The 25,133-nt window shown below is 46.5% G+C and overlaps 1 protein-coding gene across 1 annotated transcript in view; it reads left to right on the plus strand.

The window, feature by feature from the left end:
• LDLRAD3 (low density lipoprotein receptor class A domain containing 3) overlaps positions 1-13,520 on the plus strand; it is a 256,545-nt gene extending 243,025 nt beyond the window's left edge. Inside the window, exons 5-6 of the mRNA XM_059929647.1 lie at positions 8,488-8,833; positions 10,612-13,520. Of these exons, the coding sequence (XP_059785630.1) occupies positions 8,488-8,833; positions 10,612-10,849 (584 nt within the window). The 3' untranslated portion in view covers positions 10,850-13,520. The remainder of the gene's footprint in view (positions 1-8,487; positions 8,834-10,611) is intronic.
• Positions 13,521-25,133: the final 11,613 nt, after the last annotated feature.

Raw genomic sequence — 25,133 nt, forward strand, 5'->3', positions numbered from 1 at the left:
AGTGACCACAGGCTAATTTATTGAACCTCTGTGTTGGGCACTGAGTACAGAAGTAGACCAGCAAGCCTGGCCCTCGCCTCATGGCTCTCATGGTCTGGTTGGTCTGCCTGAATGTTGTTGTAGCATTGTTTGTCAGAGCGCCAAAAAAAAAAAAAAAAGCAACCAAAATGTACATCAGTAGGGAATTGGTGAAATAAATTGTGATGTGCCTATGTAGTGGTATACTACATAGCTCCTTCTTCACAAAGGTGTGCGTGAGTGAGGAAGATGTCCATTTGTAGAAACATCTGTACAGCATGAAGAAAAGCAGGTGTGTACATACACAAAGAAGAGTTTTGTGGGATCTATACTTAGCGGGTCAGCAAACTACGGCCAGTGGGCTGAATCTGATCTGCTGCCTGTTTTTTGTTTGGTTGGTTTTTTGTTTTTAATCTTGCATTTTATTTGACGCTACAGTTTTTGAAGCGATATCTAGATGATTTTTTTAAAATAACTTTTGATCTATGAAAATTATGTATAGTTACATGGTTATTCAGGCTTAATGAAGATATTCAGGCATTTTTACACATAAAAGATATCAAGAAATAAGATCTTCATGAAACTGAATTAAAAGAACACTTACAATGAAATCAATTGTAAAATGTAATAATTGTTTTCTCTGCCTTAGCTGGAAGTTTTAAGAACTATTATCTCTCTTCCTGAAGGATTATTAATCTGAAGTTAATACATTCCTGAAAATTTTTTCCTTGTTAAAATCTAATGCATGGTCACCTACATGCATGTAATACAAACATAATTCTCAAAATAAGAGAAGATAAACAATGGCTTGGAGAAATCTATGAAATGATAGTTTCTCAGCGGTTGGTCTGGCTGACTGTCTTTTTAAATCAAGTTTGGGACACAAATACACTCATTCATTGACGTACTATTTGTAACTGCTTTTGCACTACAGAGGCAGAGTTGAGTGGTTGTAGCTGAAACCGTATGGCACACAGATCACAAAATATTTACTATCTGACCCTTGACAGAAAATTTGCCAACCCCTAGTCTCCACCAAACTGTGAACTATTTTTTTTCTAGTAGGTGTAAGTGGGGAGGAAGAGGTTGTGTGTCATGAGCATTTCTATATTACTTTAAATTTTAATTCTGATATATTTTTGTAATCAGAAAAATTCAATTTGGAAGAAAAGAAAGCATGCAGGGCTCACATTACCTGATTTTGAGACTTGCTATAAAGCTGTAGTTCTCAACACAATTACTGGCATAAGGATTGGCATGTAGCTCAATCAAGCAGAATAGATCATTTAGAAATAGACCCAGCCTTGTAAGTGCAATTGATTTTCAACAAAGGTGCCAAGGTAATTCAATAAAAAAGGATAGGCTTTTCAACAAATGGTACTGGAACAATTGGATATCCAAAGGGAGGGGGAAAAAGGACATTGAACTTCACATTGTACCATAAACAGAAATTAACTTGCAATGGATCATAGTTATAAATGTAAGACCTAAAACTATAAAACGTCTCCTAGGCAAAGATTTCTTAGATAGAATACAGAAAGCACAAACCATGAGAGAAATAATGAATACAACGGCCTTCATAAAAAAATGTTAACACTTATCTTCAAAAAGACACTGTAAAGTAGATGAAAAGCCAAGCCACAGTCTGGGAGAAAATATTTGCAAGACACACATCTGGAAAAGAACTTGTCTCCCAGAACATCTAAAGGACTCTTACTACTCAATAATAAGTAGTCAGACAACCCAATTCTAAAATGGGGAAGAGATTTAAATAGGTGTTTCACCAAAGAAGATACACAGATGGCAAATCAGCACATGAACAGATACTCGACATCATTAGTCATTGGGAAGTGCAACTTAAAACCTCAGTGAGATACCACTATGCACCTGTGAGCATGGCTGCAATTGAAAAGCCTAGCTATGTTACATGCTGTGAGGATGCAACTGGGAGAAGGCCAAGTGCTATAGCCACCTTGAAAAACAGTGTGATAGTTTTTTATAAATTAAGCATACACTTCCCATACGACCCAGCAGCCTGCCCCTAGGTATATACCTGCCAAAGTAGGAAAATATGTGTCAGCACAAAGATACGCATTCCAGAAACTGGAAACAACCACTTCCCTCCCTTAACTGGTGGACGGATAAACAAATTGTGTTGCATCCAAACAATGAATACTGCTCAACGGTCTAAAGGAATGAAATAGTAATACTCAGAGAAACCTTGGTGCATCTCAGAAGCGTTATGCCGAGTGAAAGAAGCCACACACAATAGGCTACTTACTAAATGATTCCCTTACCTGACTTTCTGGAAAAGATGAATCTATTTGGACAGAAAAGAGATCAGTGATTCCCAGGTGGCTGTAAATGACGGGAGGGATGGAAATGTTTGATATCTTGCTTGTGGTGGTGCTTATGCAACTGTTACATTTGGTTACAACTCATCTAATTGTACATTTTAAAAGGGTAAGTTTTATTGTGTATCGATTATATCTCACTAAACCTGACTTTTAAAAATATTTACTCTGAGAAAAGTCAATTTTAAAAATAATTTTTTTTTTTTAAGGATGACAGGTTTTTTTTTTTTTTTTAACTTTGGGTTTATTTATTTTATTTATTTATTTATTTATGGCTGTGTTGGGTCTTCGTTTCTGTGCGAGGGCTTTCTCCAGTTGCGGCAAGCGGGGGCCACTCTTCATCGCAGTGTGCAGGCCTCTCACTATCGCGGCCTCTCTTGTTGCGGAGCACAGGCTCCAGACGCGCAGGCTCAGTAGTTGTGGCTCACGGGCTTAGTTGCTCCGCGGCATGTGGGATCTTCCCAGAGCAGGGCTCGAACCCGTGTCCCCTGCATTGGCAGGCAGATTCTCAACCACTGCCCCACCAGGGAAGCCCAAAAATAAATTTTTTAAATAAATTTTTTAAAGAGGCAGTTGAGCTTTCAGGAGAATGGTAAGGCGTCCATTTGAACAGGGCAGTGAACCTTCTAGAACAGGAATGCTGGACTCAGGGAGGGGTCCGAGTGAGTGAGTGGCAGTGAAACTCCCCCAGGAGCCCTCACACTACAGGGAGAGAAGGAAGGAAAGCAGTAATGAAACCTCTACTCACATCAGCCTAGGCAAAGCCAGAGGAAGAGACAAGATGCTTATTTTTTGACTGGATAAAACAGTATAAATAATACAAGGTAGAAAAGAGTAAACAATGAAAAATACATCTCCCTCTTGCCTCTCTTCTCTCCCAGTCGTACCAGGTCTGTGTGTCCTTCTAGAAATACTCAGAACATTCTCTACTGGACTTTTTGTTGTTGTTGTTCAGCTTATCACGGTATCTTTCAGACTGTTTCACATCAGTATATGTAGAGCTGCCCTAGTTTCTTAAATAGGTGTGGTACTGTCTGGGTGCACCATAATTTATTTAGCCAGGCTGCAATTGATGGACATTTAGATCTTTCCTGATATATGTGCTATTGCGAACAATGCTTCCATGAATACTTGTATTAAAAGAGTTACTTCTCATTTGTGTGAGTATATCTATCTGTTAGATTCCTAAGAGTGGAATGGCTGGCTCAAAGGATATGTACTTTTTCTATTTTGATACGTATTGTTAATGTATGTTTGTTATTTTGATCTATATTGTTAACCCCGTCACCACCCTGGGTTGTACCAATTTACCCTCCCACCAGCCATGCGTGAATAATTATACCTGTTTTTCCAAGTCCTGGCCAGCAAAATGTGAACTCAGACTTCGCCTTTGCCCAGTCTGAGAGGTGAATAATCGTATCCTGCAGGGAATGTAATTTGCATCTGGAGGAGGGAATCTTTTAGAAGCGAAGGAACCCCAAGTCACAGGTGTCACTTGGTTTAGTGCTTCTGTCAGTCCAGATAGCACCTGTGCGTGAATTAGAAGAAGGCCCTCCTCCTCAGGATGTTCACCATCTGCTCTAAAACTGTCGTGATAACTCCACAGATCTGTGATGACTGAGGTGACGAGCAGCCCTGGAGCACAGCCTGCTCCGCCACGGGCAGCAGCCAGAGCTCCCGGAAGCTCTGAGAGCACAGTGGTCCCTGGTGGTAACCAGATTGCCTGGAATGAATGCAGTAGAAGCTGCAGATACAGGACGGGAATTCAAGCTGTTTGACAGTGGAGCGTGAGGGCATTAGTTTGAGGGACAGCCAGAATAAATGGAAACTTCATTATCCGTGGATTATGCACTTGGAACTCAGGTCCCATGCAACTCTGATATTAGTAATTTGGCCAGCGGGCTCATCAAGCTCTTAAGAAAAGTAAGTCTAGTTAATGAATTAATGCAAGATGACATTTTACACACAGAGCAGAAAAGAGACCAGGCACCCCTGAGTTATGTAACATCATAATTTCTCGAGCGAATGTGATCACCGATTCTCGCCTGCAAGCATTTTACATTCCATTCATTAAGAGCTCCCTCTTGGATTCTTAAAACCTCAAGTGGTTACATGGAAGTCAGTGTTTTAAAATCTCTGGACCCATTTGTTTTCCATGTGAAAATCCATCCACATTTTTCTCTTAAGAAGTACATCTCTCTGGAAAGGAACTCATTCGGTTCTTATCCTCTATCCGACTCTACCTCCCAAAAGGGGATTCTCCCAGCCGCTCCCTCTGGTCCAGAGGATAAAGGAAAGGATGTGAACACTAAGAATTCGCATCATTAGTTTGGGATGATGAAAAATCCTGGAGGTGGAAAGCGGTGGTAGTTCCACAACAATGTGAATGTACTTCATGAGCTGAGCTGCTCACCTAAAACTGGTTAAAATTGCAAACTTCATGTTGCATATGTATTTTACCACAATAAAGAAAGAAAAGGGAATCCTTGTGTACTGTCAGTGGGAACACAAGTTGGTACAGTCACTGTGGAAAAACAGTATGGAGGCTCCTCAGAAATTTAAAATAGAAATACCATGTGGTCCAGCAATTCCACTTCTGGGTATTTATCCAAAGAAAACAAAAACACTAGTTCAAAAAGATATATGCACCCCCTATGTTCATTGAAGCACTATTTACAGTAGCCAAGATATGGAAACAACCCATTGACAGATGAAAGAATGGATAAAGAAGATATGGTATATGTGTGTATACACACACACACACACACACACACACACAGGAATATTGCTCAGCCATTAAAAAAGATGAAATCTCGCCATTTGCTACAGTATGGGTGGGTACTGTGCTAAGTGAGATATCAGATGGAGAAAGACAGATACTGTGTGATTTCACTTATATGTGGAATATAAAATACAAACAAACTAAGTGAACAGACCAAACCAAACAAAATATGTAGATGCGGAGAACAGAGTAGGGGTTACCAGAGGGGCAGGGGTGTGGGAGGAGGTCAAATGGGTAAAGGGGAGCAACCGTATGGTGACGGGGGGAAACAATTTTTGGTGGTGAGCACACTGTAGTGTGTGTAGAAGTCGAAATGCAATGTTGTACACATGGAACATGCATAGTGTTATAAACCAGTGTTACCTCAATAAAAGAAACAGAAACAAAGGAAGGAAGGTAGGATGGGAGGGAAGGAGGGAGGAACAGCATTAACTGAGTACAGACCCTCGCCAGGCACTTTGCTCTCAGCACTTGGTGTGTATGTTGTATTTTACGCTGCCAATAATCCAAGGAGATAGCTACTGCTATTTGCGCAGCACCACTGCCATTTTAAAGATGAGGCAGCCTAGGCTCATAAAAGTTAAATAACTTGCTTGAGCAGCAGCTAGAAGTGATGGCCCCAGAATTCGACCCTTCAGCTCTGTGCCAGAGATGAAATAAAGAGGCTCTTCTCTTTTAGGCCTGAAATCTGAAACACACACACACACACACACACACCCCCAGAGGCTCCCACCCAGCTTTTAATTATCTAAGCTGAGAGCAGACAGAACTCCCGCAGAACCTCTGGGTGACAGCTCATTGTCTCCAGAAAAATCCAGAACTGCCTTTCTCCCGTAACCGTCTGCAGCACGCTTCTGCCTCTCCTCTGGGATCTTGCTTGCTTCTTTCTGTACAGTTCATCATTGAAACAGTGACCGACAGGAACTTGGAGAATCTTCATAACCTTTAGTCCATGTCTGAGTGACTGGAATGAAAATTAACACGGCCTGGAGCTTGAGGGGGAAGATCTTTCTTTGTGTCGGATTAGGATGATGTGGGGAATCAGGAACTGTTTGTGTCGGGAAAGGAGGGGAGATGGTGTGTTTCACAGCACGTGGATTTTTGAAGGAGAAATATCTGGGTTCTCGTTCTTACTCCTCTGCTTAGTTCTTCTGTGCACTTAGACAACTTAATTCACCCCTGAGTAAATTTGCTCATCTGAAAAACAGGAATAATAAACTAATAATAACACCTACCTTACCAGGGTGTGTGAATACACAGATATTTTTTTCGTTGAGTTGGATGCATTTATTGAGTGTCGACTCTGTGCCACACACCATCCTACTCACTGGAGATCCATGGTGAACAGAGCATGTGCAATCTAGTGATGAGGGGCCCGGGACCCGAGCAGCCAGTGGACGGTGCTGCCACTTCACGTCTACACATTGGCCGCTGTCAACCCACTGAAACCTCTTCACTGCTTCAGAGGTTGAACGGGCACAGGGTGTGGTCGCAGACTTGCTCACTTAGGCTGCATTTAGATTATTTTTGCAGCTGGGCCACAGCTGTGGGTAGTTGTGGATCTTCCGTAAAGAAGAGGGGTCCCCAACTTTCTAGGAGGAGGGGCCACTCTGGTGTCCTGTGCCAGCCTGGGCCTGGCCACCATTGCCAGGTGTGTCCTGCTGGCGGGGAAGCCTCTCCCCTGAGTGTTTGAAGTGTGGCTCCTTAGTACACGTGGAGAGGAGGGGACTGGCAGCCTGCAGGGCTGGGGCATGTACCAGGCCTCGTCCTAGGGCCTCTGAGGAAATGCCTGCCGGTTGCCTAGCTGGTCTTGGTAGGGGGCTGCAGGGCAGAGTGTCAGAGGCAAGGCTCTGAAGTCAGACCACAGGGCTCAAATCAGGCACAGCCCCTTACCTCCTAACCCTGGGACCCTGGTCAAGGGACCCAAGCTCTCCAAGCTTCCCTTTCTTCATCTTATAAAGAAGGCAGTTACAGCACCTACTTCGCGGAGTTGCTGTGAGGCAAGTAGCTGTGATAAAGCACATATTTGTATGTCTTGAACACCCGCAGTGTGTCAGCTGTTGTTCTAAGTGCTTGATAATTATTGACTCGTTTCATGCTCACGACAGCCCAGTGAGGTGGGGACTAATATCATCCCCATTTCACAGATGAGGAAATTACAGCACAGAGAGGTTGACCACTTCCCAGAGGGCACACAGCCAGTCAGCTGAATAGCTTGAGTTTGAACCTAGTCTGGCTCCAGAGTCCATGATTTCAGCCTGTGCTCTGCTGGCTCTCCATCTCGAAAGCTTGGCAAAGGCCGGGCATTAAATAAATACTTTACCGACATAAGGAACCCCAGACACACTAGCCAGTGTTCCTCATGTATGTGATATGATAAATTTCCAGAGAAAAACTGATTTCTGTCACTGTAACTATCACTCCTGTTCCCTGGATATTATATTTCCCGGGGCTGATTTTTTTTAACAACTTTATTGAGGTATAATTTACATGACATAAAATTTGCCCATTTTGACTGTACAACTCAGTGAGTTTTAGTAAATGTATCAATTTGTTCAGCCATCACCACGTCCAGTTTCAGAACATTCGCATCGCCCCAGCAAGATCCCTGATGCCCATCACCAGTGAATCTCCATTCCCACCCCCAGCCCCTGGCAACCATTATCGACTTTTTGTCTCTACAAATTTGCCTTTCCTGGACATATATAAATGGAATCATACACCGTGTGGTCTCTTGTGTCTGGCTTATCTTGCTTAGCACTTTTTTTTTTTTTTTAAACGTACTTTGAATTTTATTTATTTATTTTTGGCTGTATTGGGTCTTCGTTTCTGCGCACGGGCTTTCTCTAGTTGCGGCGAGCGGGGGCCACTCTTCATCGCGGTGTGCGGGCCTCTCACTGTCGCGGCCTCTCTTGTTGTAGAGCACAGGCTCCAGACGCGCAGGCTCAGTAGCTGTGGCTCACGGGCCCAGTTGCTCCGCGGCATGTGGGATCTTCCCGGATCAGGGCTCGAACCCGCGTCCCCTGCATTGGCAGGCAGACTCTCAACCACTGTGCCACCAGGGAAGCCTGCTTAGCACGTTTTTGAGGCTCATCCATGTTGTAGCATGCACCAGTACTTTTTACGGCCAGATTATATTCCGTTGTATGGGCAGCCCACATTTTGTTTATCCATTCACCGATCCGTGGACATTGGGGTGGTTTCCACTTTGCGGCTATTGGGAACCGTGCTCCTGCGAACGTTTGCACTCCCGTCCTGGGACTGACTTCGCGGCAGATGGGTGCGCCAACTTGGTAACCTCTCTCCTTTTCTCTCGCCTCTGGGGCTTCTCAGAACCAGGCAGCGGGCAGGTGTTCGTGACCTCGGAGAACCAGCTCGTGTACTATCCCAGCATCACCTATGCCATCATCGGCAGCTCCGTCATCTTTGTGCTGGTCGTGGCCCTGCTGGCTCTGGTCCTGCACCACCAGCGGAAGCGCAACAACCTCATGACGCTGCCGGTGCACCGGCTGCAGCACCCCGTGCTGCTCTCCCGCCTGGTGGTCCTGGACCACCCTCACCGCTGCAACGTCACCTACAACGTCAACAATGGCATCCAGTACGTGGCCAGCCAAGCCGAGCAGAACGCGTCGGAAGTGGGCTCCCCGCCCTCCTACTCAGAGGCCCTGCTGGACCAAAGGTGCGTGCTGGCTGAGAGAAACTCGGGGAGGGAGGTCATCCCACGCAGGGGCGGGCGTACACGTGCACGTGCCTGGGATCCTGGTCTCGCCAGGAGCCTGCATTCAGCTGCAAAGGCGGCGGCAGCTTTCGACTTCTACTGAGTCTTTGCAAAACGATTCACGTGTATCATCGCATTCAGTCCTCACAGCCACTCACCGAGGGAGGTTCTATATGTGCCTCAGTTTTACAGATGAGAAAACTGAGATTTTTAAGTTACTCATCTGAAGACATACCGCTAGGATCCTGGCCAGTTCAGATCCCTCCTCCTCCCTGGTAGTGCCGCACAGACACACATCCAGGACCCTGACCAGCTCTGGGCATTCACCTGCTACTGCAGAACAGTGCCCAGTATATACTCGAGGTTTGGTTCCTATTTGAGTGAATGAATGGATGAGTGAGTGAATGAATGAGTGAATAAATAAGTTCCTTAACTTTGCTTGGCTTCATCTATAAAATAAAGGAGGTGGCATAGAGAACTCTCAAGCTTTGTTAAGCAGTAGAACCTTCATCACAGGTGGAGCTGTACAAGGAACCCCAAAATATGAAGTTAAAACCCAGAGTTCTGTAGTTGGAGCCGGTAGTGGACCTCATTCCTGCCTGCTCAGCCTTCGTCTCTCCTTTGGTGACCTCCAAGGTACCCAAAGAACCCACTTTGAAGTCCCGGGACTAGAGCTACCTGAGTCCCCCTTGGTTCTCAGCATCCCCTGCCCTGCAGGGACCCTGCTCAGCGTCCCTCTTCCACTGAGCCCAGGATTCACCATGTGTGGCACGAGGCATTTTGCAGGCAGTGTTCCCGGGCCAACTGGGCTCCTCCTTGAACCCTCTCCGGTGGCAGCTCTTCTATTATTTAACCTTCCTTTTCCTTCGTCATAAAAGATAAACAAAGCTCCAAGGAGCGGTGCTTAAGGACATCTTCGCAAATAAGCGTAAGAACACAAGACCTCACTCATTTGGACCATCCAATGTAGAGCAAGGTTAAAACTGCTGCATCTGGAGACAGAATTCCTGGGTTCAAATCCTAGCACTGCTGCTTACTAGTTGTGATCCTGTGCAAGTCATTTAATGCCCCTTTGCCTCAGTTTTCTCCCCAGTACAATGGGCATGAAAGTAATGGCTCTCTCCTAGCATTCTTGTGAGCATTAAATAAGGGATGTAAGGTAGGTGGCGCAGTGCCTGACTCGTAGTAAGCCTTCCATAAATGAGAGCTGGAAAATAAAATGTCTTTTAAGTTACTTCATTGCAAGCAAGGTGTCATTATTACTCCCTTCTATAGACAGGGAGACTGAGGGTTTGAGAGGATATCCTCTCACTTACCCAAGTCCGCACAGCCGGGAAGAGTTGGCTTTCAGTAAGGACCCCCAGTTCTGTGGACTGTCAGGGGCTCTATCAAGACACCAGGCCAGGTGAATCCCTGCCAAACCACCCAGGATGAGCCGGGGAATATTTAGAATTCTCCCTACCAAAGGTTGTGGTTTTGGCACTGTCCAGTCGGCACAAGCCAGGCAGAGCACGCTGACCTTTTATCTGTTCCTTTCGTCTTCTTACAAACCACTGGTTTTCCTAGTCCTTGGATTGCCTTTCTCCTTGGAAGGAAAATCTCATTCCTGATGTCAGCATCCGCTCAGAAAAGGGCAGAAGTTGGCATTGCCTGCCGTGCCTGGGCTCCTAATGTTTTCTCTTCCCCCTCCTCTCCCCCCCTTCCCCCCACCCCGCCCCATCCTGCTCTCTCCATCGCAGACCCGCATGGTACGACCTCCCTCCGCCGCCCTACTCTTCAGACACCGAGTCTCTGAACCAAGCCGACCTGCCCCCTTACCGCTCCCGGTCTGGCAGCGCCAACAGCACCAGTTCCCAGGCAGCCAGCAGCCTCCTGAGTATGGAAGACACGGGCCACAGCCCGGGGCACCCTGGCCCACAGGAAGGCACCACGGAGCCTAGGGACTCTGCACCCAGCCAGGGCACCGAAGAAGTATAAAATCCAGCTCTTCCGAAGTCCATATGGGTTCATCTGCCCTGACTTGTTACCATCCTAACAACTTGCGCTCATGGGAAGCTCCTCGGCATGCCCCAAGGAGTGGTGTGGGGTGTCAGCTGTCTCTCCGTTCACCTCCTTCCCCAGGTTTCAGGGATGTTCTTTGGAGGGCGACCTGCCACTGTTCTGGCCTCTCAGTTGACCTATGTACGTGCATCTTTTCTGGGCAGTTACTCTTCCTTCGGGGCCCAGGATCACAGCCTCACTTTCCACAGCATTCTGTTACTGCTGGAATCTTGCTGAGTAGGTGGCCGGAGAGTGCGGTACTTAGGTAGCCCTTGAGAAAGCAGTGTTTGTGCCGTATGGGGTGTTCAGAAGGGCAGAGGACACTGGACCAAATTCTCTGTGGGCTGCTTCCTTAGAGCTCCATTTGGAGATTTGGGTTGGATGATCCTACCGGGAGGCTGTCATCGGATGGCCACTCTGGAGAGAATCCAGGGTAACATCAGAACCCGCCTTGCACTAGGCTGTTCATTGCTCTGGGTCGGGGCCAAAGAACACTGTTGCCGTGAGTCACGCCCTTCAGAAGTCAACAGTGTCGTTTTGGTTTTCTGAAGGACTCTGAAACCATCAGGTCTGGATAGAGTCTGGATTTAAAAATTTGTCCGAGAATCCTCGTTTTGAGAGCTTTCTCCAGCATCATATATCATCAGCCTCATCCCAGAACAGGCAGGGAGCCCCACCATGAGTTGATCTGAGTTCTCAGCTCCTAAAATACAGGCTGCCAAGATCCTGGGTCTGCTTTGGTCCACAGTCCTTTCCCTGGTTTCTGGATTGTCTCCCTCCCAGCTGTGACCTGCCCGTAAACAAGGGATGAGTACTAAACCTGAGTTGCCCAGAAATCTGATCTGGCCCTTTGTCCCTGTAAGCCACACCCAGCCTGCCTTGCCCATTCCTGCAGCTTCAACACTCGCCCCCTAAGTCCCCCTGACACTCCGAAGTCATTTTACCTGTGCATTTGGACTTGAGGACACTGTAGGTTCTAACTCAACGTGAAAACCTAATTCAGTACCTCCCCCGAGAGAGCCTGGATTCCTGGGCTGCACTCATCCCCCTTCCCAAGGCCCAGATTCCAGCGCTGCAATTTAGGGTTAGGGCTAGAATCAGAGTGAGGGTCAGGACTCTCCGAGCATCCCATAGTTTCTCCTCTGAGAGACATGGATAATAGTTTGGAGTCAAGATTTGCCATTCGGACTTTTTTTTTTTTTTTTTTAATCTCTTAGAAATGCATTTGAAACAGTGTGTTTGTTTTTTCCCTTCTAGTTAAGGGACTATTTATATGTGTATAGGAAAGCTGTCTTTTGTTTGTTTGTTTTTCCACTAGTGAGGTCCAAGCAAAGATGCAAAAGGAGATCGTGCCTTTGTCCCGCTGAGCGCTAATAACAGGTCCCCCCAGACTGACCTGTGTGCCAGGTGTCTGGGCATTGTTGCACTTTGAGTTATTATTTATCGAGTTCTTGAAGGATGCAGAAAGAGGGACGCCTTTCTGCCTCGGTTCATAGTCTCTGTGTTTATGGTAGCTTTCCGCTTTCTCTGTGCCCAGCCAGCCACAGTGCCAACCCCCTCAGGAAGTCATGGGTGGAAACATAGATGTTATTCGTCAAGAAACCACACTAATGGCTGGGGGGGAACAAAACTGAAAACAAGTGGAGCCACTCCGGGCAGCTGTCACCCATGCAGAGCTGCTTTCCACGTGGTCAGTAACCTCTTTGATGCTTATTCAAACGGAGCCTGCAGGAGGGGGGATGAAGTGGCATTCAATGATCCTATTCCGTAGACTTTTTTTTTTTTTAACCAAATTCAAAGTGTGTTACAGGAAAGCTAGCCACTTGGTGATTTTTTTTTTTTAAGTTAAGAAAAGGAACATAGTTGCTTACATCTTTCATTTTTAAAATAACGTGAGTTATTTTCTGAGTAATCCAGTGAAGAAAGAACTTTTGGTGGCAGCCAGAGTATGTGAGGAACTCTAGCTGAATATTTCATCTCCTGTGAGCCAGAGTGGCTTCTTTTCTCCCTTTGGTGGCCCCTGCTTCTTTCTGATGCTCTGGAAGTTGTTTAGAGGAAAGGATTCTAATTTTAATTAATTGTGTGATGAATTAATCTCACACGCTTTTCAGCTTCCAGGCATTTTAGGAAAGACAAATGGCCTTAGTAGCATAAGGAGAGCCCATTAATGTTGTTTTTTTAAAACAAACACAGGGATGTTTTTATTATAGATTTGATTTTTTTAAATGGCTGTTTTAAAAAAGATATAAATAGGACACCAAAGCTGCAGGGGTTTTTGGTTTTGTTTTTTTCCCCTACTCAAAATAGCAAATAAGTGGCCAGCATTATTTTTTAACTCATTCCAACCAGGATGTTTTTTTTATACATGGCCTAAATCTGTGCCAATCAGAAAACCATCCCTGCTCTCTTTCCTCAAATGAGATCAGCGAGTCCTTTTTATTTTAGCATTAAAATCGTTCAGCTATAGTCATTATCACCTGCCCTCAACTCCTTCTACTTTGAAATTGACATTTTTAAAAAGTGCAAGCAAGTGGTAAATAAATTGTGTGTGACATTCAAAGTTGATGTAAACTGGAAAGGTTGTGTGTGGTTGCTGTTTGTTTTTTGATTAGGTTTTTTTTTACATTTTATACTTTCAAATAAACTTGCAGTTTCATTCTTTCTGTTGGTGTGAATGGTCCTTAACCCCCTTTTCTTCTCTATGGCGATATAAAGAGTGGACAGCCACTTCTGTCGTGGCTTCTGCAATGAATGTATGCCCTAATAAAATGAGAAAAGGTGAGAGAATATTGATGGGACCTCAAAATATGGTGGGCGTTTAAGGATTCCACAGTTGGTGTGGTTGGAATACAGAGGTAAGTATTCCATGGACACCCGTTCGTATCAAGGGCCCTGGGATGTCAGTTCAGAATATGGTCATTAACTATGCCCTCTCTGCCCATAGTGACTTCACTGTGGCACTGCTTGAAGGAAAGGAGCAAGTGGCTGTGATAACTGGAACAGATTCTGACCACATATTCAGGGGCACGCTCTAACTCAGGCACAGGTATGTTGGTAATTAGTTTTGAACCGCAAATGGCTCCCGTTGGTCCCACCAGTGATGGGAGCATCTTTGTGCTCTTACAAGTCTCGTTTTACGCTGCAGGGACAGTTGCACAGGAAGTCAGCGTGCCCAGGAGGTCACCACCACCACCACCACCCATGAACAAAAGTAACCTTGGCCTTGACCAAAATTAAAATCTACATGGGAATCAAAACATAGGACCTACAGAACCAAGATGTAGATCATGTACTGGTACCCAGATATGTCAAAAAGAAGACTAAGCTATCAGATAGTGCTATCCCAAGTATATACCAGGTCATGTCCTGCCCCAAGTGGTCTAGAGTAGACTTTCCCAAACAATATACCCAAAGGCTTGTCAAGATATTCATTCCTTTTTCTCTCAGAGTACCATTTTTTGTGGTACTAGGATGAGGAAACAATCGAGAAATGCTAATCTAAAGCAGAGATCAGTAAACTTTTTCTGTAAAGGGTCTGATAATAAATAATTTTTGGCTTTGCAGCCATATGGTTTCTGTAGCAACTACAAAAACCGCCATGGACAATACATAAATGCATGGGTGTGCCTGTGTTCCAATAACTACCAAAATGGGCTGGATCTGGCTTTGTCATTTGCCAACCCCTGGCCTAAAGGATCATTCCCACATTGTGCTCATGGATCCGAAGCTAAGGGCATTGTAGAAAAGAAATGGTGTGTTAATGGCTGGCCTGGAATATTGGAACCCTTAAAATGACACCAACCTCCAAAAAGTTAAAACTGGAAGAACTTAGGAAGCAGGCAGTTCAAGGACCTGTGAAATTCATTTTAATTGACCCTATTGGCACTTTTCCAGTGAATAAGGAAATACAGGGTTACGATGAGCAGAGGCATTCCCAGTGAGGTCCTAAACAGTGGGTTGAATGCAAAGGTCTTGTTCAAAATCTACTCTCAGTAGGGATTCTCTAAGGTGATAACACAACAGTCTGCCTTTTAGAGAAAAGTTCATGGGGTTAAATGATCTGGGAGATATTGTTCATCTTCTCCATTTAACTTGCTATCCTCAGGCAAGGCAGTAGATTCAAAGAATGAACTGTATAAGAAAGAAGGAGCTTCTGATGGCTGCAGTGGATGTGTGATACATGTCCATAAGGAAAAGAAATGTATCCAGTAAGAAAATATGCAGACTCCCTTGACATCTTATAGTTAAACAAGTGAATGGGAACATTAATAGAACCCCCAATTGTAAGTGATAGTTATAAGGAATCCCACTCATACAAGCTGAATGTGTTAAATTTTAGAAGATGTATTGGCTCATGCAACCGTGTTCAAGGGTATGGAAAATGATTTTGGGCAGGGCTGGATCCAGTTGATCAACAGCTGTCATTAGGAACCTGTTTTGCCCCCTCCAGCTTCTGAGTCCTGCTTTACCTGTGTAAAGCGGTGACTTCATGGCTTTACAAAATGTGGTGGAAAAGAGGGTCCCACAAGATCCAGGTTCATGATCTAAGAAAACGAGATTCTCTCTGAGAACCAGTGGGAACTCCCTTCAGTGGACTGTGATTGGTCATCGTTGGTCCTGTGGCCACTGTTGTAGGTGGGAACTCTTGATTGATTGATAGCCCCACCAGAACTACATGGAGTAGGAGAGGGACAATTCTCATATGGAAGGGTCTGGTAGTATAGAGTCTCACCAGGGAACAGGACCCACAACTGGCTGGCACAATGTCTAATATACGTACGAAGATATCCTGCAACCACAAGCTTTAGGCAACATAGCCAGGTCTGAAAGGAGCAGAGGCAATGTTACAGTGAACATGTCAGGAGACTCAACAGCCTTTCCTTAAACCTAGGTGGCAAGGTCAGTTTCAAGCTGCAGGCATTTGGGGCTTGGGTTAGGTGTGCTTTTTATGAGATGGTCATGGAGGGTAGGTCACAGTAACATGGATAAAGCCATAGAAGAGGAATTCTGCCTTGAAACCTGAACTCACTCGTGGGTTCTAGAACTGTCCCTAAACCACTGAAAGTATTGAAATGGGTGAATTACCCACCAAGAGTCACCCGCAACCCACATAGGATTTTTAATTTGATGGATCAGAGATGCATTCCTATCTATCACCCTGGTCAAGCTACCCAAAGACTTAGATTCAACTATGCATGCTGTTAACTAGGCTTTCCACAATTAATTCTTTTATCTACCCCAAGAGGTAGAATGCATCAGTCCCTCAGACAAACACCCCTTGGAAATTCTAGGGCAGCTGGGCTCACAAGAGCTGAGGGGCTGAATTCCCTTCAGATTTGGGGCTTAAAGGCATGACCATGGGGGACTGGGATGCAATATTGGGGGAAGCTTATTTATTTTAATATGACTGTTGCCTCAGCTGGGCAGGGCTTGTGTTCTGAATGAGGGTCATTCATGCTAAATTCCAGTGCCAGGCAGCATTTGGCTGTACTTGGCTTTCAGGTTCACCCTGGTGAATCATCCCTGTGAGCCAGCAGAGGAAAAGGCAACAAAGGAGCAAAGATGGGCAGTGTTTATGGGCCATGCATGGAAGTAGCACGCACCCCTCCACTCAAATTCCATTGCCCGTAGCCTGGCCAGTCCCATAGCCGCACCTACCTTCAAGGGAGGCTGGGCAGGTAAATTGGCTATGTGTCCTGGAAGAACCAGAAGTGGATTTTGGCACCGGCCACCAATTATATGTTTATACTCTTCTTTTCACACATAGGATACCTTCACCCCCTCCTGAAAGAAGAAACCCAACCATCCCATCTACTCAGATTTAAAGTCCAGGGTTAGTGACAATTTCTGTGTCAGATCTATGTGGTTCCTCTGGAGACACAATTTCGTAGCACCACATGGCTCTCATCATCTCTCTTCTAGGTTGCCCCCCTTCAGCCAATTCTCAGAATGCTTGAGTAACTTTCAAGTCACTCAAGATAAAAGTCAAAATCATGGTCTCCTGGATCCCACACCATTGACTCTCCAGTACCTATCTAGCCTCATCTTCCGCTAATCTCCCCCTCTCCCTCAAGTCTGCTCCAAGTCTGGGCCACCTTGCTGACTCTGGAACCCACCAGCCACACTCCCAGCTCAGGACATTTGCTCTTGCCATTCCCTCTGCCTGGAACACCCATCTCCAGATACTCTTACGTATCAGAGAACCATCAGGAATTAAAATCCACTTAGAATCTTGATATTGTCATCTTTGGGACTCAGTTGTAGCCACTGTAGTCAAGACTCCCGGAATTAAGACATACCAGAGCTCTCTCCTGACCAAGCTATAGTTACCACCCAAATGACATTGAGGGATTCCTAGACCAAAGAAGCACATAGGACCTTGGGAAGGAGCATTGAGGAATATATTCAAAAAGTATGGTATGAAAACTTAATTTGGACCAATGCAAATGTTATCCATGAGTCAGGAGGTGAATCAGTTTAAGAAATAATACACTGGAATGTGCAGAAGGGGACCTAGGGATTGAGGTGGTACTTGCACACAAGCCCACCATGTGACCCTGCATGAAGTGTGACTCTTTTGCAAAGGAACTTGAGCCAGACCTTCAGCTTGGAGTGTGTCCCTCGTGTGCTAGTCTGTGAATCAGCTAAGGGCATGCAGATGTGCCTAGAAACTTCCTAGGACCACAGATCCTCTTTGGAGAGGATGGCAGCCCCAGTTCAGAGATGAGGAACTGACACCTCGTTCAAGCAGGAAAATGAATTATCGGGGTATTATAGAAAGAGAAGAAGGGGTTGGCTTCCTTGTAAGTGAAAAATAAACTGTTTAAATAACTCATCCCTTCAGTTGGAATCAGTTACTGGGAAATGACTGAAATTGAGTGTCTTGACCCCAGTTGCTGGCTTGGCTTCGATCTGATAAGTGGCTCTTCATGAAAGTGTTGTTTGTGTTTGCCCAGTGCATCAGCTGGGATCAGTCAGAGCCCCTATGACTATTGCAGGAATAAAGGTTTGAAGATGGAAATTAGGGCTTACACTGATGTAGGAAGAGCTGGTGGAGTGACGCCTGGAAGGCTACAGCAGGAGGATCCCAGACACGGTTACCAACGACACCAGCCTGAGCGTGGGGCAAATGGAGAACTGAGAGCTTGCGAGGTGACCAAGAAGGCACTACAGTAAGTCAAAGATGGTGCAGCAATGACTTAGCTCATGGAGAAGACTCAACGTCTTGTGACGGATCACCCCAGTGCAGAGTGATGACTCGCTGCCTTTCTGCCTTCAAATCTCACGTGAGCTCCTTCCATTGACACACTGGCCCCTAGAACCACACAAGGAAGGGGACTCCAGGAAGCATGGTTCCCAGCCTGAGATGAGAGTGGAGACAACAGGCATCCAGCCCACCTGGGGACCGTGATCTTGGTTCATGCAGTGGTTTCCAGAACAGATACTCTCTCCTCCCAGTGAAAGGGTTCTTGTCATGTAGCAAATTAGACTCAATGAGTATTGGACCTTGATTTCTTTGTATTTAATGAGAAAGGGGAATTTCCTCTTTGACCTTTAATTTTTCTAGGTGTATCTGATAATTGGAGTTCATAGTTTTCCATACTGGAATGATTCTATTATTTAGTATAATCTCTGATAAGCTGTTTGGACAACTTGTGCTGGGAAATAGAAATGCATGGCGTCGGAGTGACTTTTACTGATGATCTGTGTTGACCCTGAACAGAACTTTCTACTGCCCACTTTGGGTCCCAGGGAGACTCATAAAGGGACAGTTGGGGGTGTTGGGTAAGCAACTTCGTGAAGATGGGAATAAGATGCTCATCTCCTGCCCTGAGAGAAATGCCAGTAGGTGGACCACTGATTAGGCTGTCAAACCAAATGAGTTAGAAAGAAAAGATGGAAAAGTGTAAGGCTTCCAGGCCCCTCTCCATGGTTTCCCTCTCTCCTGCTTCCTGACACCCTTCTCACAAGAGCAAATTTACTAGGTAAGAGTCAAACCAAGTAAAAATATCAATTGGGCCACATCAGCCAGAGAACCGATTGCTCCAACTGGGAACCGGCATTTCAGAGATACCAGAAGGAGGAGTCGGCCTTGAGGAAAGGCCGAAAATCCTCTCTCCCTCCTACCCTTTTCCCCTCATCCTCCCCTGTCCTCTTTGCCCCTCTCGCTCTCTCCTCCCCTCCCCCCCATTCCCTGGTTAATGAGTTTTAGAGGCAGAGCTCTTCCCACTCCTTGGACAGGCGGGGTGTCTGAGTGCCCGCGGAGTTTAATCTGCAGTCCCAACTCTCCCACTGGAAGATCTGAGGGCTTAGATTGGGAAGTAGAATGTAATACAAGACTCTCATTTTGATTTTAGTTAATAGCTATGTTTTTCTTATCACTCTTTCCTGGGAGTCCTGGGAGTACAGTACTTGGAAAGTTTTCTGGGCATCTCCTATTAAAACTGACATCTTGATGTTATCTTTGGCCCTCGCCTCTGGGTTCAAACAGAGTTCGCAAACCAGCAGCCCAAGGGTGGCATCCAACCCCGAGATAGATTTCACCCAGCTTGCAGACTCGTATTATTTGAATCTGTTGCCAACGGTTAAAGTTCAGGAGATTTCACATAAATATCTGGATGCCTGGCTTCTTTTAAAGAGCCAGGAGGTAGAGCAGCGTTGGGCTCCCGGCCCGGCTCCCTGCCCACGTGTCAGATTAGCCAGAGCTGAGGAGCAGCTGCCCCGTTCCGACGGAACCTCCGTTCCTCGGCGCAACACGGTCACCCCTTCTCCTTACTGTCTCCCATCCAACCCACTCACCTCACTGGGTCACTTGCCGGGCCCCCCTCCTATTTGTTAGAACCTGGGGGAGCAAGGCTGAGGAGCTGTCACCAGACTTCTAACAGCCGCCGACAGTTTCTTTCTGGAAGGAGCAAGTACTTGAGATTGACAACTGCCAACTTTGCCACCAATCAGTCACTTTCTGGGCCTCCTTTGCCCCGTCTCGAAAATGAAATCTTAAGTCCTTAGAGTAGATATCTGTCACGCCCAGCACCTTCCTTTGTGATAAAATATACATAACGTACAATTTACCATTTCAATCTTTTTTTTTTTTTTTTTTTTTGTGCCGGGTCTTAGTTGCGGCATGTGACTCTTAGTTGCGGCATGCATGTGGGATCCAGTTCCCTGACCAAGGATTGAACCCACGTCCCCTGCATTGGAAGGCAGATTCTTAACCACTCCGCCACCAGGGAAGTCCCGATTTCAGTCATTTCTAAGTGTACAGTTCAGTAGCATGAAGTACGTTGACATTGTTTTCCAACCGTCACCACCACTCAGCCCTAGGACTTTTTCATCGTCCCAAACTAAAACTCTGTACCAATTAGACAATAATTCCCCTCTCCACTGCCCCTGATAACCACCGTTCTACTTTCTATGTATTTGACTATTCTAGGTACCTCATAGGAGTGGAATCATACCATATTTGTCCTTCTGCGTCTGATTTGTTTCACTTAGCATATCATCAGTGTTCATCCATGTTGTAGCACGTGTCAATTTCCTTCCTTTTTAAGGCTGAATAATGTTCCATTGTACGGATATGCCACATTTCATTTGTCCATTCAGCCATACACAGACATCTGAGTGGTTTCCACCTTTTCGCTATTGTGCATCATGCTACTCTGAACAGGGGTGTACAGGCATCTCTTTGACTCCTCGCTTCATTTCTGTGAGGTTTAGACCCCAGGGTTGAGTCGGCTCAGCACGTTGGCCACAGCCTTCCTGGGTTTGGAGAATCCCCCTCCTCGTTTGCGTTCTGCCCCCGTCCCCCCCAGGAAGCAGTCAGTAACTCATCTGGGAACTAGGGTCCAGACACATGACGAGACTCAGGCCAATAGGACCCTCACTTGAAGACTTGCATTTGAAAGAGAGGAACATGTAGAAGGGGGCACCGTGCAGGATTGGTTCTGAGGTGGCAGAGGAAATTGAACTTCAGGCTGCAGCAGGGGCAGGCATCTTAAAGACACCCAGCGTCGGGCCAGCTGTGGCTCCTGTGTCAGGAGTGTCTGCAGCCGAGCACCAGGCGTTCTCACGGGGGTGTATTTTCCCCTCAACAGCCTCTAGCTCGATTCTCTGTTCCTCCCAGAAATTCTCCAGGCCACTTACTTAGTGAATTCCTTTTCTGTTTAAAACAGCAAGTTTATCATTTGCAGCAAAGATCCTGACTGATCCAATGCTCAGTGCAGACGTGACATCGGGGCACGAGCGCTGGATTTGGAGTTCACAGACCTGGGATCAAGCGTCCACTCAGCTCCAGATTCTCAGCCTGACTTTACACAAGTCAACCTGTTTTACCAAAGCTCAGTTTTGCCTGCAAAATGGTTGTAATCGCCTTTACTTCTTCAAGCAGCAGTGAGAAATCTGTGCTATATTACACAGGAAATCCCTTGTGAAGGGCAATAGAAACTTCTAATGGGGAGTCATATCCTTGTTACTTCACTGGGGGTCCAAGATGCCCTTGCTTTTAAATGCTAAGTGATTTGAGAATCTGCATTATGCAGGCGAAATCCTGAATGCACCTGCACCCAGGAATTGAATGTACCCCTGTAAGTGCCCTTTTTGGAAATTTAACACGTTGGTAAAGGCAGGGAGATGGGGAGTAGAGGTGTTTATTAGGCAGCACCTGATGATCCAAATGCAGAGCAGTGATGCCAGTAAGGAAGAGGAAGAGGACGAGGAAGAGGAAGATGCTAATACTTATTGGTTAGTTTTTGTGCCAAGCACTTTGCTATCGTTTGCATTGTCTCATATAATCCTCTGAATCAGGCGTTGGCAAACTGTGACTCACTCACAGGCCAAATCAGACCCACCACCTGTTTTGTAAATAAAGTCTTACGGGGACACAGCTGTGTCCATTCATTTACTATTTCTATGGCTGCTTTCATTCCAACGACCGCAGAGTTGAGTTGCTGCAACAGAGTTCCCATGGCCCCCAAAGCCTAAAATATTTGTTACCCAACTTTTATAGAAAATGTTCCTGACCCTTGCTCTAAATGAAGCATGAGAGACGGGTATTATTGTTCTACCCGCTTTCCAGATTGGGAAACCAAGGGCCAGAGATGTAAAAAGATTGTTCGAAAGCCCTCAATTTCAGATTTGCGCTCAGAGACCATGCTCCAACCACTAACTTTTAACTTTTTCCATCACTTTATGACAGTGATGTCCCCTCCTTTTCATTTCCTTTCCCTTCTGAGGAAATTGGTGTATGACCCATAGTTTCCACCTTCCAACTTCAAATGATGGCATCAGCTCTGGACTGAAACGTCCACTTCCTGCCTCCAGGCTCTCCATCTAAACTGGACGTTGTTTCCCTAACGATTATTTGCTGCCTTGCTGCTTTCAAAATTGATTGGTTCCCTGAAGCCACGGTGCTATCTATCTGTTAAATGGTTGGAAATCTCTGCCAGTTTGGGAGCTGAATCCAGGGACCCGGGAGAAATGCAGCTTTGCCAGGCAGGGCTGGCTTTGTAGACACTTCCCTCTGGAGCACGTGTGTCCAGGGTTCCAGCTCATGTCACTTCGGTGTCCCTGCACCACATCCTCCCCCGGCCACATTAGGGAGCCCTGAGCCCCAGAGGATGTTTTAGCGTTTTGCTCTATTTCTCACCTGAGTCTAAAGCTTACTTGGGTCGGATTAGTCTCTGACAGTAAACAGCGGCAGACCGTGGTAGCGTTTTGCTCTATTTCTCACCTGAGTCTAAAGCTTACTTGGGTCGGATTAGTCTCTGACAGTAAACAGCGGCAGACCGTGGAGAGGGGCTCCCGGGGCCGGGCACCCACTCACTGCCTGTTGCGCAGAGCTCAGGAAGGAGGGAGCCAGAGGGCAGCAACTTAGGAGGACGAACACTTCCAGCTGTGCCGCCTTTCTGGTTCAGTCACTTCCTCACTGTGGTTTTCAATCGACTTTGCCATCTTAGTTCTGTTGTCTGTATGATTCATAAAACATTTCAGGACTGGGGGAAACAGGTGGCGGGAGCCAGTCTGCAAGCCCCTGGCAGATCTATCTATTAGGAAGGGGTTGGCACATTGGTACGAAGCCTGAGAGAGCAAGTTTGTGCCTGGGCTCCATGCAGAAGCCTCTTCCAGGCAAATGAACGCTGATAGAATGATTCTGATCTTCAAAATGAGATGCCCACGGCCCTTACTACCAGTCAGAATGGTCTCATTTGTCGTTTCAGGGTGTGCCAGAGAGATGCTTTGTCACATCTAGTTCCCAAAGACAGACAAGCCCACGCCAGTCCTGGCCTCGGTGTCCCCAGGACTATTTCCATGTGTTAGTCCCTCCTCTATGCCTCAGCAAACCCATCTGTAAAATGGGAAAGCAGCTGGCCAGCAGCCCAGGGGGAATCCTCATTCTGGAGAGCCTTGGTCCGTCCTACCTCCAGAAGGGAAGGCAGGGAGTTCTGCACAGAGTCTCTCAATAGGCCTTATATCTTGGATAAGCTGCATATTGGACTTTAATTTGGAATCCCTGCCGTTTCCTTGATGAACACAAACCACACTGCAATTAGAGTGATGAAGCAGGCTGCTGTCACTCCTGACAGGAGTGATCTGTCTGAGCAAGGAGGGAGGGGACAGGCCCTTGGCAGGTGGCTGGTGGACTCATGCTGGGCGTGTTCTCTGCATCGCCCCTGCAGGAGAAAGGCCCTCAGGGGAGGAGGGCTGTCCACTGTAACCTCAGCTCCAGGGGCAGGGTGGAGGAAGGGTTTGGGGGACACTTTCTTGGTTTGCATCCATGGCTCATGGCCCACGCTGATCCCTGCTAACACTTGGTGGTAACAGCTAATTCAGCCCCTGACTCAGGTCTCAGAATCTCACCTCCTCCTCCATCCCAGTGTGAAAGGGAACAAACATTTATTGAGCACCTGTTATGTGCCAGGCACTGGGCCCCATGTTCTCAAGGCAAGAACCCATTTGATCCACTATGTAGCTTCATGAGATGGGTACACTCATTATCTCCATTTTACAGATGAGAAACCTGGGATGCAGAGATTAAACACTGCACACGAGGTTACACAGCTCATAAGTGATGGCAGTAGGTAGGATGTGAACTCAATGGTAAGGGTCCAAGTTCATTTTCCACCTTACCCAGGCATCCCCCAAGACCCCAGCCTTCCAGCGACTAATCTGGTCTCTCCCTGATCATCTGCTGTCTCCTCCTCCCCTGCACCTCCCATCCCCATATCGCCTCTTTGACATGGGAATCTGCTCTCTCGCCACCCCCTCACTGGCTCTTCCCCACCGGAGGAGGATGCCTTCTCTGATGGATGAGTTCAGGAGAAGGGACTGTCCACAGGACCATGAGACACAGGTGCAGGGGGCGTGCCCTGCCCTCCCAGTCTTCAGGTGGAAAGCGCCCTCTGCAGGGCCGCTTCTGGAAGCCTGAGCCTGGAGTTTGCTCTCCTGCCCCAGCTCCTCCACCCGGGACTAGATGGAATGGTCAGCGTGGCGTGTGCTATGGAGGAATAGCAGGTAGAGTTACTACAAAGTCTCATTTTGGCCTCAGGTCAGGGCTGCCCACACTCAAAGCTGATGTTTGAGCCCCGTTTTGTTCAGTTCATTGTATTGATGTATTATAGGCCAGAACTCAGGAGAGGAAGAGAGGGACCGGTACCTCAAACCTAACCCCTAACTCCCAGGGACCAGAACTGGATATCCATCAGCATGCAAAGTTCATATAGCCAAACCGCTTCAGCCCCCAGGAGGTCTGCCATAGGTATTGTGGACCATGGCTGCCGCCTGAAGACAAACACAGTGTGCGTCTTAGGAGGATATGCAGAGGGAGCTTGTCCAATACTGGCTCCACTGCTGAGTAGGGTGGCACTGGGTCAGTTAGGAATGCTTTTGGCTGCAAGCTACTGAAAACCTGACTTAAATAATGTTTTCGATGTTTTTTTTTTCCTTAGTAGCAAAAGTCTCTAGGTGGCTGGCTGCTGGCATTCATTCCATGGTTCCATGATGCCAGGGCTGGCCTCTGTGTGAGTCTCTGGACAGTTACTTAATGTCTTTGCTCCATAATCACTAGGTGTCTTCCCCAGCTCCAGGCATCAGGTCCAAACTCAAGGTGAGGAAGATGGAAAAGATGGCACCAATAACTCTTGTGCCTGTCAGCAGGAAAGCAAGTTTTTCTAACTCGTTCGTCTGAAATAGTCATGTTGCCATCCCTAGCAGTGAGGGAGGCTGG

This window comes from Balaenoptera ricei, chromosome 8 (genome assembly GCF_028023285.1).
Source record: "Balaenoptera ricei isolate mBalRic1 chromosome 8, mBalRic1.hap2, whole genome shotgun sequence".
In the NCBI taxonomy this organism is placed as follows: domain Eukaryota; kingdom Metazoa; phylum Chordata; class Mammalia; order Artiodactyla; family Balaenopteridae; genus Balaenoptera; species Balaenoptera ricei.